Consider the following 18,943-nt stretch of genomic DNA (forward strand, 5'->3'; position numbering starts at 1 on the left):
GTCTTATCTTGGTACATGACTGTTCCTCCCACTGGACACCACACTTCACGAAGGCAGGGATCATGTCATTTATTCTTGCATCCGTAGTTCCCAGCACAATGTTCGAAATCAACAAGCATGTATTGAATTCTAGTCATTAATAGCATCACCATTTTTCATTGACATTTGTTACTTATCCACGTTTCTTCAAATTAATGGTGCTTATCAACTTGCCCTGCTTAACCTGTCATTAGGAAGTGTCCAAGTTTCTTATCTAAGTCTACCTTTCAAACCCCACCAAGCTGGAAATTAAGCATTGATATCAGTTCCCTGACTTTTCTCCAAAGGTAGCCAAGAGCTATGACCCAATATGCTGTCCTGTTTCATGGATAACACATGCAGGACAACCCAACACACCATCCTGTTTCATAAATAACATGTGCAGGATGACACAAATGCATAAAGATAAGTCTGCAAGGCACTGTTAATACTCTCTCCTTCTGTAGACCTGGCTTGGCAGGCTCCAAAGTGAGGATGTAAATTCACTTTGTCAAAGCAAACATTTCTCTTGGGGGACATCGGCTCAACCTCCAGGAGACAGTAATGACCACAGCCCACAGGCAGCAGGTGATGAGTCAGTTACTGCTGCGAGGCAATTAGTGCTGCTAGAAGAAAAAATGGCTTTCATTTAAAATTCTCTCTAAACCCTATGTATCATGGCTCATGGGATAATTTATGTATCATTAGAAACTAAGAAACATATCATGGTAACAAATTGTCTCTTCCATCCACCGCAGCTGATAGCTCCCAGGGGTCTTTGGAAAATCAGAGTTTTGCTGTCCTTGTTAAGTCAGCTGGTATGGAAATGTTTTGTGTGTGCCCATTATTTTCTCATTCACTTCCTGGTTCTCTGGCAGAGAGATGGCAAGAAAAACACTGGCCATCAATTTCATCCATTGTTTTGCAGCCTCATTTGCTGTAAAGAAGCCCCTGGTAGAACAGCCATGAGTTGTATTATTTTCCCTAACAACTTGAGTGTGTATTTTGAGATTTGGTTCATCCTGAAGTTTTCCCAGTGCTATTATGTTATTTTCTCCAATACATAGCACGCTGAACAATTCTACAGCTTCCCATTCAAAGACCGTCTTTCATTCTAAATGTAAATGGCTGCAAAGAGCTTGGAGAAAGTGCTTGATTGTCCAGTGGGAGGAGCAGGTCCCAGAGGACTTTGTTGAGCCAGGTTGGAAGCCATATAGCAACTGGGCAAACATGCTCGAGTTTAGAAGAACCACCTTAAGTCGATTCTCTGTCAAGGGAAAAACATGAAGTGGAAATTTGGAAAATGAGACTCTTCATTGCTGGGGAGAAGGGGGTGTGCAGAGAAAAGGGGCAAGGTGAGAAGTCCAGTTCCAAAATGCCAGTGTGACATGGAAACAATATTAGCCAATATCACCAACCACAGAAGTTTAATCTGTGAAACAAGATATGAGATGAGGAGCCACCCCATAGCCACTTATTTGCAAAATTAGAGGCTGAAAAAAATGATGCATCTGAAATTCTATTAAAAACTAATTCCCATTCAGCTTTATTCTTTCCTTTCATTAAATTTCAATTGTTTTGAAGAAAAACTACAGTGCTAGCCTTTTCCTAAAAGGCTATGCTTTAATCATTGTTAGTCACTAAGTTACCCAGTCCAATCAGCAGAATTTGCTGCATCACTTGTGAGGCCCCATGTTCAAAAAATATTGAAGTGGAACTTCCCTGGTGGTTCAGTGGTTAAGACATCGCCTCCCAATGCAGGGGGTGCAGGTTCAATCCCTGATTGGGGAGCTAAGATCCCACATGGCTCGTGGCCAAAAAACCAAAACATAAAAAAAAAAAAAAAAAAAAAAATGGGAGAGGAGGCAGAAGTGTTCAGCGCTCCTCTAGTACCAGTTCTCATTGTCATCGTTCACTGTCCTTCCTATGATGCCTAAGATCCGGAAGCCGTGCTCAGGATTTTGTCTTTGAGGTCCTCAATCACCCTGTCACACAAGAGCTACTTTCTGCATGTTCCACAAGTATGTGAAATTCTAGATATTTGTTAGAGAAAGATTCCACACCACTGGAATACTGTGGTTGAGATATTTAAACTTCAAGTCAGGGGTAGAAAAATAAAATTTGTTCAAATTACATGAAAATAAATGTGGAACTAGAGAGTAGCAAAATGCAATCTAGTTATCCAGTGTTGCTGGAAAAAGCGGCCACCACACATTGAGTGATTCAGATAGCTGGAATCGGACCTCTAAGCATCACAGCTCCTTATATTGGCTAGAACAATCCACGGCCAAGACCATAGTAGGCACTTGGGGAACATACTTTCCCAATGACTCCAGGGACCCTGAACCTCAGAGACAGTGCTGGGCTGTTTTTACAGGGAGGCCTCAGGAACCGCAGGGTGTCTGGCTAGTAATCAAGAGATTGGGTCACTGTGCTTCTCATCAACCTGAGATGCTGAGCTGAAGCCTCCTTGGGAGAGGGTGAGGGGTGGGTCAGGCACCCCTCCCACGATTGTTACAATGTGAGCCTTCAGCAGGGGCTGAAAGAAGGAAAACCTTTTCCTGAAGACCCTTTCTGGCTTTTTCATATTTGTTACATCAGATCAGCAATAGCTGATTTGTACTGCACACCTTCTGACAAATTTGGTTAAGGCAGTGGGGCTCCTAGGCTGGAGGGATGGGGTGTGGGGCGGGGTGGGGGGGGGTAGGGGGTGTGGGTCTCAGGGTGAAGGACTGAGGATTTGTGACACTTGTGTACCTCGGGGACCTTTATCCACCCATCCTACTGACAGCTTTGCCCCGAGGGCAGGGCCTTTAGGCTGTTGAGGTCCACAGGCTCCTCCACAACTGCTTGAGCTTTAGACACTGAATTGATCTTTGCCCCCAGGACAAAGATGGATGTGGGTATCTACTCACCTAGAGGCCTAACAAAGTTCACCAAAACTGGTGAGCTCTCTTCAAAGTAAAGATCTTCCTGGCTTGCCCAGGTGATAGATTTGTACATGTGTAGACCATGCAAGAAAAGCTTTTGAAAGATCTAATATTCACTGAGCACTTATAAGTCATGCCCAGTTCTACTCACTTTACATTTGACTCATTTAATCCCTGCAATCCCCACTTTACAGGTGAAGAAACCAAGGCTGGTGTGACCTGTCCAAGGAGACTCAGATAGTAGGAGGACAGGCACCCTGGCAGACTAAATGGCTTAACATCTTCACTCCCCCATGATCCCATGGAACCTACTTACTAATACAAACGGGGCAGAAAATAAAAACTAAGAATGGCTCAGGTTTCAGTGTTCAACTTCAGGCTTCGCATGAATTACCTGACTTAAATGCCAATCCCACGGTTTGTTGAGGTTTCATCACTTAGAAGCTGGAAGTAACTTGCCCAAGCACCGAAGTACAGGGTAAACTGGGATTTTAGTTGTCTAGATGTGGTATGGATACATGATGAAAGTGTGGGTGCATGGAGAGAGAAGTGGGGGGACCAGAAAAGTCCTGGGAGGGGCTTGATGGGGAGGAGCAGGAGACAATGAGGGAGAGTCCTGTAATGAACGTCCTACTTAATTAAAATCTTACTCTTCACCAGTAACTTTAAAATAGTTGACCCCTAAGATAGTTCAGGTATGAACTAAATCTATGCATGAAGTGATCTTAATCACAAGTCATTATCATAAATATTTATTAATTCCTACAAATTAGCCCCTCTATCTCCTTCACTTTGCCTTTAAGAAAGTGAGCAATCCCTTTTGAAGACCAGATAGTAAGTTGATAGAGATGTGATCTGAATTTTTCACTAGGTAGATGTTAAAAAACAGTACATTTAAAAAAATTAGTAGTAGTTCAATGAAGTGAAAATCACCCATGACCTTTCCTTACCAGCCCAAGTCAGTAGGCCTAAGAATGTTACATCAGGCTTTGAGGAAATCACTGCAAGCCATGGAGGTATGTTCTGTAAGAACTGTGATCCCATAATGAAACCAAGAGGCAGAAAGAATGAGTCTCCTAACTTTCAGTGAACTCTCCAAGTGGAAGCGTAGGAAAGGAAAGAAAATGGTTTGTCCCAGATATGTCTATTAGCAGAGTTATAAGAAAATATTGTTCAATAAAATCCAAATAGATAATAGAGCTGTCAAGGTGACAATTATTTAAAAGCTTTAAAAAGAGAGAAAACAATGTTTCTACAGACACAGGGTAACCTTGAAAAAAGATTTTTCTTCCTGAAAGTGTTTTGTTCAGCTGGAGGGAAAAGAAATAAAAGGAAACATGAAAGCCAATGAAAGAAAAACATGAGCATGGAAGACCATCATTAATCTTCAAATTGTATAAAAGGCATTAATAGCAATTCTATTCAGAGATAAATGATGTACTGGGGGTATATTGGGGTGAATAAGTGAGCTAATTGCACAATGATTCTGCATGGGGATGACCCTAGAAATACGGGTTGCCACTGCCACTGCCAAGTCGCTTCAGTTGTGTCTGACTCTGTGCAACCCCAGAGACGGCAGTCCACCAGGCTCCCCCGTCCCTGGGATTCTCCAGGCAAGAACACTGGAGTGGGTTGCCATTGCCTTCTCCAATGCATGAAAGTGAAAAGTAAAAGTGAAGTCGCTCAGTCGTGTCCGACTCCTAGCGACCCCATGGACTGTAGCCCACCAGGCTCCTCCATCCATGGGATTTGCCAGGCAAGAGTACTGGAGTGGGTTGCCATTGCCTTCTCCGAGAAATACGGGTTAAATAGTCTTTAATTTAAAACTTGAATGTAACAACATTTTTTTTGTAAGTAAAGAAGTTTATAACTAAAATGATAAGTTTAGCAAAGTATTTTGTGTATAGACCTGAGTTGTGTCTGACTCTTTGTGACCCCATGGACTGTAGCCTGCCAGGTTCCTATGTCCATGGAATTCTCCAGGCAAGGATACTGGAGTGGGTAGCTGTTCCCTTCTCCAGGGGATCTTCCCAACCCAGGGATTGAACCCAGGTCTCTCACATTGCAGATTCGTTACTGTCTGAGCCACCAGGGAAGGCCAATAGTTCCATATGTTGTGATAAAAATAAATTTAATTTATTTTGGGAAAAAATACCACCTTCCTTGCTTGACAAGGGTAAATTCCCACCACAGTGGAGTTCAGGTGTTAAAATGAGTGACCACTGCTGTAGTATAATGTCCACATGTCCTGGGTGTACAATCAACAAGGAGCATAAGTGACAAGGTGTCCAAATGACTGTTTCCAATTCTTCCCACTGACTTTACCAACAGTTTCTTCAGATCACTCTGAGAAGACCATAGGAAAACATAGGCCAAGAAATGTCCACTGCAAGAGGCTTTTTTGTTGACTTAAGTGTAATCTTTACATGGCTTAATAGTTCTCCAGCATTGAGTTTCTAGGTTGGTATTGCAACCAATTTCTGTCTTGTGCAGACCATGGATCAAGAAATGTCTTCTAACCCAAGAATCACTTTTAAGACAAACCCGTATTTGATGATAAACTCACATCTTCAAATACATGGCTTTAAATACCATTGTTTTACACACTCTGAAATATGACATCATAATTTAAAACACCAAGACAGAATTTCACTGCTCTATGACACTAATGCCCAGGAGGTGACTGTGGTCTATTCTTCATCATTCAAGTTTATAAAAAGGAACTTTGGAACTTCAGTTCTATTCAGCCAGCTGACAGTCAGTCCTCTTTCCCCATCCACAGTCGGTATTTTTGGAAGTGCTGGTCCAAGCCATTTGGGGCCCCTCTACATTGTCATTCAATATGGAGACCTGAAACTTGATCATCATCAGCAGGAGGATTTTAGTTAATAAGTATCAAATGGTCATCACTTCTATTCCTGTAACAGAAAGGGGGAGAAGTAGAGAAAAGAGAGCAATAACTTAAAACTCTTTGAGATGGAACAGGAATACATGCTCTATCATGTAGGCATACATAAGTTACTGACATGCTGAGTGCAACATATAAGTGGAAGAAAACTTAAGGACAATTTACATTATTTGGGGTTTGACTAGATGCTTCTGGCAATTTTGAGGAGCTGTCCACCCTCCATCTCCATGGCTAGAACTGCATATTTTCCTCCTTCACTATGGTAGAGAAGGGGAAAGATTAACTGCATCTTCTCAAACCAGCACAGCCCTCCAGAGAACCAGACCAGAAGTATACCTCCCCATAGAACCAGAAGAGAGAAGCTACTTGTTCCACCCTCATGATACCACAGAGGGACCCAGAGGCTTAGGAAAGGTCATGGGACACATTCAGTAATTGGCAGGATCCAAAATGAAAACCCCAGTGTTCTGACCATCAGGCTAGAGGCTCTGTCAATTATTCAAGAGAGAATGAGTCTGTGGTGGTTGGTGGGTCGCTTTGGTTGAAGAAGAGCAACCTGGCTGTGCTCTGCAGGAGGCAGAGCTGTGATACATGGGCTGCATGTCATGGGCACTGGAGAGGGGCCCAGACACCAACACTTGTGATGCCTTTATGGTTCTTCTCCAACATGTACTCTCCAGTCATAAAATGAGTCCTAGACTCATAGAATTAAGTCATCTTCCTCAATTTTATTTCATTCTTAAGTTTCCAGCTGTTAAACACATCCAGGTATATTTAATTTTCAATGATTTCAAAACCATCACTTGTTCCAAGGCCTCAGTACAACCCATTTCCCTCATTAGACCCTATGACCTTCACTGTTTCTGTGCAGGGTCCAGCCAGATCCCCCTGGATTCCAGGCTTTGATCCTATTATTCAGCTAAAACCGATCAAGCTGACTTCACCCATGGCCATCTTTGGTAACAGCCACTTCTGTTTCTATTTTTGATCTCCTCCTTTTCCAAAACTTTCAACATCCTGTTCTTCACTTGGTTTCCTTTGGCTGACCTTCCTGTTCTGCTAATTCTCTCATTGCTCACTATGAGCAGACTCTTCTTCGCACCAGACACACCTTCTCCACAAGCCTTAGTTCACCTTGGGGAAAACTGCCTGCTGATGTTGCTCTGTTCTCACCAGCCAGACTCAATCTTATCAATCAGTCCTGCAGTTCACTCTTTAAATCTTTCACTTGTTTCATATGGCTGCACGAGGAATCATCTAACAACCCTCTGGGGCTTTTTTTGGTACAAACCAAGGTCCAAAAATCAAGCACCAAAAGCCTATTCATTACTGTCCAGTGTTCACAACTATTTTACATTCTGAGATGATTTTTTTTTTAATTTATGGTTAACTACAGATTAGAAAAGCAACTTTCTAATTAGAAAAGGTACCTTATGTTAGGTACCCCTTAGGAGGCAGCTGCCTATTAAGAAAATTAATTTCCCTTTATCCCTGCTTCCATGGCAACATTTTAATGCTCTGAGAGGATAAAATGTGATTGTAAAAACTTAACTCTTCTCAGAAGATCTCATTTCATATTTACTAGACATTATTTACAAGTGCTCCATCATACCATTTCAAATCCCAAGATGCAGTACAAATTGATTAACGAAAAATACATCCTGTGATTTTAAGTAGCAATTATGTTCTTCCTCTTCCTTCAGGACTCTGGTTTAGCGATGCTTCTCAAAAGACGCGAGTCGGGGATACTTCTAGCTAACAACCCCCATCCCCGACTTGCGATGAAAACAAACATGGGCACAGTTAAGATTTTCCTCATGTGTCCTCCATTCTGGTCCCCAACCCACTGTGTGGAGGTTTTGCCACTGAGGTCCGGACTATGTAAGTGCCCCGATGAATGGTGAGCAAAGAGCCATTGATCAATTGATTTGTGTTTGCAGCCAAGGACACACAGAGCCCCTCTCAAGCAGATTTTCTGCTCTGCTCAAGGAAGGTTACTTGAAACCTTCAAGTAACTGCATCTTGGGATTTGAAATGGTATGATGGAGCACTTCTAAATAATGTCTAGTAAATTGTGAAAAGGGGAAAACATCTTTGGCATTCCTAGAGCTACACCTATAAATGAAGGATTCTGATCTCTTCCTGTGGGCAGCCCACCCTCTTGCCTTCAGGGACATAATTCATGCCTTCTCATAATAGGCTTTAACATTCCCAAGAGACTCCAACCATGTCCTGTACCTTTGTACCTTGTTTTATAAGAAACAATAGATTTCTAAAGCCAAGTGCAGTGGGAGGAAAGAAAGGAGGGCTGCATTGTTTCCTCCAATCAGCTGATTTCTGAGTGCAGCGTTTGCCCTGGGAGGACTCTTTGTTAAGGCAACAGAGCATCTCATCCTGGGAGCATGGAGACCTGACTCGACACAATACTGACCTCCTCAGACAGCAGATGCTGGACAGGAAGGCTGGTGACTCTTCCTGACACTTCTCTTTGCTACTACACTCCTTCAGGAATTCCTGAAGATCCGTGGCAGGAAACCCATTCTGTTGGTATTTCTTTAAAAAGTACACAATGTGGTTACCTTATTTATATAGCATGAGAAATTGCTCCCTTTGTCAACGAACCAAACTCACCTCTGCTAAAATAAAACTCTCCCACGTTGCAAGCTCGGATCTAAGAACTGATATTAACAATAATAATCAATCTCTGGGTCCCTTGAAAGCCAAGCCAGGGCTACCATGGGAACAGAGAGCCATTCGGAGGAAAACTCCAGAAAGCAAGCCTTAGTGGGGGAAGGGTTGTTGTTGTTATGGTTTAGTTGCTAAGCCGTGCCTGACTCTTGTGACCCCATGGACTGTAGTCCACCAGGCTCCTCTGTCCATGGTGTTTCCCAGGCAAGAGTACTGGAGTGGGTTGCCATTTCTTTCTCCAGGAGACCTTTCCGACCCAGGGATCTAAACCCCATCTCCTGCACTGGCAGGCGGATTCTTTACCATTGAGCCACCAAGGAAGCCTAGAGGCATGTTAATTAAAGAGTGAAGGAAATAGCAGTCTAAAGCTTTCGTGTTCACTGCAAGCCCAAGAGAAACCTCCCCTTTCCCACACTGCCCATGTGGAGTTGGGCTGGGAAGTTTTATAGAAGCTGGTCGCTTAGGGAGGTAGAAGGCAGTAGGTTCCTCCAAGCAGACACAGAGACTCTGAGAGACCCCTCCCCTCGTGTTCAGTGAGATCATCCACCAGGTCACCAAGGCTTGGCACCCTCATAGGGACACTGCCACATCCAAGGACAGCACTCACACTGCACAGGCCTGACTCCTCTCCCCATGACCAGCCCCCCTGCAGCCAACCACCCATTCCTACAGGAACATGTGTCCCCTTCTGCGCAAAATGCTCAGGAGTATTTCCAATGGACTGGCTTCTTCTGGGATAGTCTGAGAAGCTTCAAGAAGAGGACAACACCATAGGACATGGACATGGAATCCCTGGTTGCTCAGATGCTGGCCCCAAACAGGGTGCTGGCTCCAAGCACGACCACCTGCTGTGGAGACATCACCACCCGAGTTTACAGGACTTCCTTCATGCTACAGATCAGTTAAATGGACCCAGTCTGAAAGGACACAGGGTCCACTGGGTAGCTTAGGAAGGTAGGAAGCTAAACAGCCACAAAAGCCTTAGATTTGTAACTTAAAGGAAACCTGCATCACACGAGTGGCTTCCAGTGTTTGAGGGGTGCCCACATCTGGACAGTTGTCAGGAAGATGGTCACCCCTTATCACCGAAACTTAGCACTCAAAGCCGAAGTTCCAGGACAGGCACGTACGCCTGTAAGCACTAAGATCCACAGCCCAACTACCTGATTTACCAAATTCGGCCCATCCTTACGGGCTTCCCCTGTGGCTCAGTGGTAAAGAATCTGCCTGCAATGCAGGAGATGGGGGTTCGATCCCTGGGTCGAGAAGATCCACTGAAGGAGGGTATGACAGCCCACTCCGGTATTCTTGCCTGGAGAATCCCATGGACAGAGGAGCCTGGCGGGTTATAGTCCATAGGGTCACTTAGAGTCAGACACAACTGAAGCGACTTAGCAGGCAGGCAGGCCCATCTTTACCCATTTCCTTTCTCTTTTCCACTATAGCTCCAAACCAGCGCACCCCAATCTGGGCACCAAGGACAATGTCCTAAATGCATATTTAAAATGAACCCCCAGCATCTAAAAAGTTTCTTTTCTACAAAATCTCAAAAATCTAAGTAAAACTATAGTATTTTAAGTAAGTAAAAAACTATAGTATTTTCCTATGTTCCAATCTATACAGAATTTGCAATAGTTTTTGGTAGGAAATAATGATAACTGCTTACCTTAATGGTGTCATAAGAGTCTGTAATAATTGCAATGAAAAGGCTGAGAATCATGTATATGAAAAGGCTGATGAAGGAATATAAATACAGGCGACTGAACAGCCACACCAAGTGGCTCTTCTGCTGGATGTGAGCAAAGGTCGCATACATGTCATCACCGTTGACCAGAGAAAACAGACACTCAGCAACCGTGTTCAGATTTTCAAACTGTGGAGGAAGGAGACCAAAAGTAGTCTGAGATATGCTAGCCAATGAAGTAGAGAAGTATCTAGTTAGCTGGTTTTGCTGAAGACGTTGTTGCTGCCATTCTTATTACAATTAACATTCACTTTAGGGCACCTGGAATACCATGCATTGCAAATTGTTACTCAAAACTCTCCTCTACATTCACAAAGATAGTTTCTTGGCACCTCTCTCAGTTTTTTCCCTTTGCACTCTTTCTGTTGTTGTTCAGATGCTAAGTCATGTTTGACTCTTTGCAACCCCATGGACTGTGGCACCCATGCTTCCCTGTCCTCTGTCTCTCAGAGTTTGCTCAAACTCATGTCCATTGAGTCAATAATGCCATCCAACCATCTCATCCTCTGTCACCCCCTTCTCTTCCTGCCTTCAGTCTTACCCAGCATCAGGGTCTTTTCCAATGACTTTTTATATATTTGGGATCATGTCACCTGACAATTTTGGATCAGATTTTTCTTTCTTTTCTACTTAACACAGTCTTGTATTATTCATACCCAGAGATGATTTGTTGGAAATGTCAACTGTAACTATTTCCCTTTCACTGGACATCCTAATCATGTTTGCTCTTGTAAAGAACAATGCAAATCACATTTATTGGCACTGAGTTTTTTCCTATTATTAGGTCTCAGTATCAACTTTTTTTTTTTTTTGGCCATGTGTGGTCTTCACTGTTGTACTGGCTTTTCTCTAGTTGCAGTGAGCAGGGGCTGCACTCTAGTTGCGATGTGCAGGCTTCCCGTTGAGGTGGCTCCTCCCATTGCGGAGCGGGGGCTCCTCTCTTGCGGAGCGGGGGCTCCCCCCATTGTGGAGCAGGGGCTCCTCCCATTGCTGAGCGGGGGCTCCTCTCTTGTGGAGTGGGGGCTCCTCCCATTGCGGAGCGGGGGCTCAGTAGTTGTGGTGCATGTGCTTAGTTGCTCTGCAGCAGGTGCGGTCTTCCCAGATGAGGGATCAAACCAGTGTCTCCTGCATGGGCAGGCAGATTCTTCATCACTGAGTCACCAGGGAAGCCCACGATTAACATTTTAAGGCTAAAATCTGCTAAACTGCTTTCTGAAAGAACTGCAGAGCACCAGCAAAGGTGGAAGGGCCAGAGACAGAGGCTCAAGAAAATTGGTTTCTTTGTAGCCTTTCCAACCATGGATTCAGATAATTTTCGAGCCTTAAAAGCCCAAGATTACCAGAGGTGGGAAAGTGCATTAGGATGAATGATCATGGTGTGTCTTCTGAGGGCTCCCCCGCTAACAGTGGACTGGCCACTGCCAAGAAACCTAACACCTGTGGCGGAGCTGGGTGGGCTGCCTAAGGAGTGGCCCTCAGAAGTCAGGCCTGAAAGCCAAGGTGCTCATCAGTGAGAGGAGGAAGATAAATTTGCTCAGTGAATATGGAGGGAACAGGTGCGGAGCCTAAGGAGTGGTTGGAGAGTGAGTATGTGCTGTGCTCACAGAGCCTTGTCTGGGCTTCTAAATATTTCAGACTAATCCCGCCTTCCCTGGAGAAGAGTGAAAACTTGGACAGAAGAGGAATAGGATCTGCTCTCTGTTTCCGTGGCACGTGAAGGTCTCCTAGAATGAGAAGCTCAGGGGCCAGGGTGCCAGTTGGACAGAGTGCAGGGGCCCAGGACTGCAAGGAATCCAGAGGAAAGTGGGGAGAAAGTAAGCCCAGGAGGGTGGGGGAGGAACCTCGGATGGACTCTGTTCCAGACAAGGCCAGTTTAAGGGGCGGGTAGAGGCAGGGACAGGAGGTAATTAGCAAGAGGCTGACTGAACACCTGAAGCCCTGGGGGCAGAGCTGGGCAGGGGCTGGTGTGGAATGCCCCAGGAGGCTCGCAGCCCCCACCCAGCTTACGCGCTTGACCACCAGCTGCCATATCCACAGAAAGTAAACAGCAAGTGCTTAATGAATGAAGTCTCTGAGGTCAGAGAGTTAAACATTAGATGAGTGTGAAAAGTTTCTATGTGAAGAATGATAATGAGTTAATAGGCAAAAGGCGATTAAAAGTTTTCAGAAATGCAGATACAACAGGTTGCTCTAAAGCTGAAACAGAACCTATTCTGTCCTTAGCGGGAGGAGGGGCCAGTACATCCATCAAGCCAGCGTGTGTGGCTGTGGGGACAAGTCCCTGTGAATGTCTCTGGGACATTTCCAGTTCGGAGCTGTATCTGAATCCATCAATATGGATTCACATGCAACACAATAATAGCTCCCACCAGCTGAGCCCAGAAAATGGGCTTCCCTTCCAAATTTTCTATCTCTGTCTGCCATTGCAGCCTCCTACCAGAAAAAGATTACTCCAAAATAATCAAGTGCTTAAAACTATGTGTTGTTTATATGTGAAATCTAAAATACAACACAAAAGAAACCTATCTGTGGAATAGAGACATAGAGACTGTTCTGTATGTCAGACAGACTCACTGACGTAGAGAACAGATGTGTGGTTGCTAAGAGGAGGGGGCTGGAGGAGGGCTGGAGTGGAAGGTTGGGGTTAGCAGGTGTAAGCAATTATATATAGAATGGATAAACAACAAAGTCTACTATATAGCACAGGGAACCTCGATAAACCACAATGGAAAAGAATATTTAAAGAAAGAATCTATATATATGTATAACAGTCATGTTGCTGTACAGCAGAAATTAACTAACACTGTAAATCAACTATACTTCAATTAAAAAAAAAAAGCAGTGTGTTGAATGAATTTATTTTTCCTGCTCTACTCTCTAATAAGGTTTGTCTGTTTGTATGGTGTTTCTCTAACCCACTCTTTCTACCCCTTCTCTGATGTCACACTTAAATATTTATTACAGAAAACTCCAGGGAAGTCTTTCTCACTCCAACCTCTTCGGCCTCCAGTCTAAGCTGCAGTAAAATCTAAACTTCAAAGAACATAGCCTTCAGATCGTTTCTCTTGCTTAACAATAATGCAAAGTCTGGAGGCAAAGTAAAAATCCAAACCAAGAACCCTGGAGTAAGTTCCTCGTTTACGGGGCCTCATGCCATCCCTTGAATGGCAGTGTCAAGATCGTGTGTCTGCCTCCTCTCACAACACCTGGGTCACCTCTCTGGGATTTATTCTCTTCATCTGGTACATCCGTCATCATCTCTGTCCAATGAAGCCAGTGTTGAAGGGCTATTTCAGTCTTACATCAAGACAGACTGCCCTGGCAGCTCTAATTTGTGCTCTATAACAGTAAGAACCACAGAAGAAACTACTGGTTTCTAATTGTTGTCTGCATACTTCTCTGTACCCCAACCAGCTAGCAAACTCCCAGTCCATGACAGATTCACGGGGTAAATTCTGTAACCAAGGGAGAGCATACGGACATACCCCAAATAAGAATCATGCCCATGGCTTTGCTACATCAGCAACAACTCTGAAGACGTGGACTAAAGTCACTCTCCACAGAGATCTGGAGGGAACATCCATTGGAGCAAATCACTTATTAATATGCAGATAATTTAATAATAAGACAGGCAGTTCCCAGAGTAACTAGTTTCCACCCCACCACTGGCCTTAAGACAATGTGGTTCAAGTTGGTTTCTATGAACATCGATTACAACTCTGATAGCACCATTAATAATCCATATTCCTTGGGACTTCCCTGGTGGCACAGTGGTTTAGAATCCACCTGCCAGTGCAGGGGACATGGGTTTGATCCCTGGTCCGGGAAGACTCCACATGCCAAGGAGCAACTAAGCTCGTGTGCGCAACTACTGAAGCCCATGTGCCCTGGAGCCCTCACAAGGCAGCAAGAGACACCACCACAGTGGGCAGCCCGAGCACTGCAACACAGAGCAGACCCCACTCGCTACAGCTAAAGAAAGTCCGCGAAAAGCAATGAAGGCCCAGCAGAACCAAAAATTAATTACTTAAAAAAATTTTTTAATCCATATTTCTCAGTTTCTCTTGGAAACTGGCCAATTCTTTCTTTAGTGTCAAGAACGTCCAGCAGTCTGTGTTTCAAGTTCCAGAACTGCGAGTTGGTGGGCACAGTGCAAATTCATCCCTTAGTTTCCTGTACAGTTACTTAGAATCAGTTTGGACATAATATGCATCTCAGCATTTTTTATCTCCCTCTTATATTTAGCGTTATTTATCTCCCTCTTCTCTGGGCACGTGAGATTTATTTTAACCTACCAAAAAGTTAAATAGAGACCTAATAAGGTAAGTAAATGGTACATACTCTACCATTTCATACCATAAGAAGTGGCTGTGAGCTAGTTTCAGTGGCCAAGATCCACAGTATAAGTTAGCTTTAAAAATACCTAATGTGAAGAACAGTATGGAGGGTCTTTAAAAAACTAGAGTTACCATATGATACAGAAACCCACTCCTGGGCATATATCCAGAGAAAAGTCTAATTTCAAAAAGATATATGCATTCCAATATTTGTAGCATTTACAACAGCCAAAACATGGAACATGGAAGCAACTCAAATGTCATCAACAGATGAATGGATAAAGAAGATATATATATATATATATATATATACATATTCCATTATATATATATATATATATAATGGAATATTATTCAGCCATAAAAAGATGAAATAATGCCATTTCCAACAATATGGATGGACTTAGAGATTATCATACTAAGTAAGTCAGACAGAGACAGACAAACATCACATGATAGCTTATATGTGGATTCCACTTACATGTGGAAACTAAAATACAATATAAATGATCTTATTTACAAAACAGAAATAGACTCATAGACATAGAAAATAAACTTATGGTTACCAAAGGGAAAAGGGGAGGAGGATAAATTAGGAAATTGGAATTAACAGGTACACACTACTATATCGGAGAAGGTGATGGCACCCCACTCCAGTACTCCTGCCTGGAAAATCCCATGGATGGAGGAGCCTGGAAGGCTGTAGTCCATGGGGTCGCTGAGGTTCGGACACGACTGAGCAAAACAAGTAGGACCTACTATATAGCATAGGGAACTGTATTGAATATATTGTGATACCTATGATGGAAAAGAATCTGAAAAAGAATATATATGTGTGTGTGTATGTATAACCGAATCACTTTGCTGTATACTTGAAACACTGTAAATCAATTATGTTGTTTAGTTGCTAAGTTGTGTCCAACACTTTTATGACCCTGTGGACTGTAACTCGCCAGGCTCCTCTGTCCATGGGATTTCCCAGGCAAGAATACTGGAATGGGTTGCCATTCCTTCTCCAAATCAACCATACTTCAATTTTTAAAAAATAGAGATTAAAAAAATACCCAAGGTAAAGAGAAATAAGGTCCTAATGTGCCTCCAGGCTACAGATGCATTCCTAGGAAATTTCTTTGGTTCTTACAAGTTTGTAAGTCCCCAGAAAGCAGGTACTGCTATGTCTCTGTTTCTCATCATTCAGCAAACTTGCTAAGCCCTTACCATGTTCTAGGTACCACACTTGACATGAGGAATGCAAAAAGCAATAATCCATGGTCCCTGTCCTCTAAGAATTTGGGCTAGAAGAATCTGACAGTGTTGGGGGCACAGTAGATGCTGAATAAATATCAAATGGATATCTCCTCAAAGAGTCTCCACAGGCTCCAGGCTACCACAGTGAAAACCCAAGCATTCGTTCCACAAATGATCATTGTTCAATTGAGTCAAAAAGAACTTTCATGTGAATGAAAGCACAAATTGCAATGGCTTATGTCAGAGAGTGACATAAAAATTTGCTTCAAGAGTTGGTGCTAAGAGTCTCATGTAGCATTCATATAAAATGTTTTAACCAGCTAATAGTTGTTTTGAATAAGAAAGGTGCTTGGATAAAACCAGAGGCCTTGAAAGCAAGAAGGTATAATTCTGGTGCCACTGAAATTTTACCCATGGCATCAGCGAAGACCGGTGATTTTTCAATGCTTTGTCTTTTCATTTGAAAAATGGGGACAATAAATGCAAGACTGCGGTATACTCCTCAGAAAGTACTCTGGAAATGTCAAAGCCACGTTACAATTATGTTCTTCCAGTCCTCATCTTGAATTATTAAACAGCAACAGGCTCCAGCCCACCTTGCTCACACATTTTGAAAGGGCATTGTGCCAATGTCCATTAGTGCTGGAGTAAACGTTGGCAGGACACTTGTATTTTTATTCTCTTTCAGTTGAGCCATTGAAATCTATGTCTAACAGGAAACCCAGAAGCTAAAATGTGGGATTCCTGCTGCCAGACAAGCATCAGGGTGAAATTCCGGTTTTTCTGATATCTTCTCTTTAGAGTTTTTTGTTTGTTTAAAGAGTGATTGAGCTTCTACACCCAAGCTAGCTGTGATTCTAGAAATTCTAGAAAATGCTCACTATGGTGCCGTCCGGCTTTCAGGCAATACTTGAAGGTCTTCTGATTCAACAGATAGTGACTGACTGGCAGAACCTGACATTTTTGACCATTTGGATTGGTTTGGAGAGAGATGTGCAGGGGGAGTAAACAATTTTAACTTTAGACCCAAAGAAGAAGCAATATGGAGAAGAAAAAACTGAAGTCCAAAACCAAAGCGAAGGTTTTCTCTAACTATTGAGCAGTGCAGCCACTGAATTAACTCGACTCTGTGTTTTCCAAATAGATCAGTTTGGTTAGGAATGGGAGATAGAAGCCATAAACAGACCTGCTATACAACCCCAGAGATATAGTTCTTATCTCTCTACTCCTCCAGGGGAGAAGTGAGATTAACTAAGAGACATAAGTCAAGAGGTGAAACATCCAATATCGCAGCACCAGCTCCGGGTGACTATGGAACATCTGAAGAATAGCCAGTCCAGGCTGACGTGTGCTGTCAGGACAAAATGCCCACCAGATCTCAAAGACTCGGTGCCTAAAAAAGGAATGTAAAATACCTCAATGTTTTATATTGAATACAGGCTGAAGTCATATTTGAAATATATTGGATTAAATAAAATGCATAATTAAAATCAATTTCATCCATTTCTCTGAAAAAAATTTTAATGTGGCTACTAGAAAAAATTTAAAAGTACAGACATGGCTCTCATTTGTAGCTCTCATATTTTTCTTGGATAGTGCTGATCCTCTGGACTCTTTGAAAGGACAGAACGGAAGAAATGAAAATACAGTTAAGACTCACAAAGCAAAGAACACCATTTTTCACAAGGTAACCTTGACACATATTGAAAGAAAGAAGACTAATGACTCGGCTTTCCTCTCATGGTCGATCCACTCTTGAGTCAGACTAAATGCTCTTTTGTAATGATTTGTTCTAGGTAATGCCAAGAAAAGAAAAGAAGAAAAGCCTTCAGCTTATTGGTCAAATGATGTGTATTAAGGTAAAGGTGACCTGGGTGTGAATCCTATCTCAGCCATTCACTAACTATTCAACCCCAGGAATCTAACTTATTAAGATCCTTATTTTCTGTCTAAAGATAAGAATATTTCCCACAGTGTTAATGGGAGGGCTAACAGACCAAGGGAGGAAAAGAACATGGGCACCTTATCTATTTAGCACATAGCACTTGAGAATGGTAGCTAGTTTGGTAAAATTAAAACAACATTTCTGAGCATCTTCCAGAACAATGATGGGATAGGGAAGATGTGTGCCTGACTCTTTGCAACCCCATGGACTGTAACCAGCCAGGCTCCTCTGTCCATGGGGATTCTCCAGGCAAGAATCCTGGAGTGGGTTGCCATCATACCCTTCTCCAGGGGATCTTCCAGACCCAGGGGTCGACCCCATGTCTCTTAAGTCTTCTGCATTGGCAGGCGGGTTCTTTACCACTAGTGCCACCAGGGAAGGTAGAGAACCATTAATAGCCACGGGACCACTGGATAAATTCACTGGCCGTGGAAGAGCAGCATTTATTCCACATGGTGCAACACTGCCCTCTTGTGACAAAAACATGGTAAAGCATTCAGACCAGGAGGCAAGTAAGGAAGAAAAAAGTTAATTTTCCTGGGCACCAAGACAATAAATTCTCCAGATCAGAGAGATCATATCAAAGAACGGTTTTTACTGATGAGCCACCTTTAAATCAGTGGGATAGAACTGGAAGAGCAGTAAGATGATCAAGATTTGCTAATAATCCAGAGATGGTCACTTTGTTGACTATACAGTTTTTCAAATAGGAAAATGGTAATTCTCTTTGGACAAATTAAGTGTAACGCTTGAAGAGGAGAAAGTCTGGGTGGATTCCAAGTTACTAGGATTTATTTTAGTAGGAAAATACCAAAAGTTTGCATTCTATGGATTGCTCAATTTTTGTGAAGAGTTTATAAACCAGATTTGATCATGGTTTTGTTTTTTTTTTTTAATGCAACTATCAAGGTCAAAACTTAAAGCTGAGCTGTATACCAGTGTCAATACAATCCTTTACATCTTTACTTTTCTCCTTGTAGGAAACCTAAGTCAAAATGACTACCCTGGGCTGTTGACAAAATTAAATGAAAGAGAAGAGAGAAATGCTTAGCATTGCCTCAAGTGTTAGCTGCTATTATTTATATTTTTGTTGTTTCTATTGTCCCAATTGCCAAAGGCCCATGG

At 42.8% G+C, this 18,943-nt stretch overlaps 1 protein-coding gene across 3 annotated transcripts in view; it reads right to left on the reverse strand.

The window, feature by feature from the left end:
* Positions 1-5,067: 5,067 nt before the first annotated feature.
* MCOLN2 (mucolipin 2) overlaps positions 5,068-18,943 on the reverse strand; it is a 64,852-nt gene continuing 50,976 nt past the window's right edge. For 2 of the 3 annotated variants that reach the window (XM_010860312.1, XM_010860313.1), the window contains exons 12-14: positions 10,211-10,417; positions 8,288-8,409; positions 5,068-5,866 (exon numbers count right to left, since the gene is read on the reverse strand). In XM_010860312.1, coding sequence (XP_010858614.1) covers positions 5,830-5,866; positions 8,288-8,409; positions 10,211-10,417 — 366 coding nt within the window. In that variant the 3' untranslated portion in view covers positions 5,068-5,829. Of the gene's footprint in view, positions 5,867-8,287; positions 8,410-10,210; positions 10,418-17,282; positions 17,487-18,943 lie in introns of those variants that run through there. The other variant, XM_010860314.1, reaches the window with a different exon arrangement.

The sequence above is a fragment of the Bison bison genome, unplaced genomic scaffold, assembly GCF_000754665.1.
Source record: "Bison bison bison isolate TAMUID 2011002044 unplaced genomic scaffold, Bison_UMD1.0 scf7180017864466, whole genome shotgun sequence".
NCBI classification, from domain to species: domain Eukaryota; kingdom Metazoa; phylum Chordata; class Mammalia; order Artiodactyla; family Bovidae; genus Bison; species Bison bison.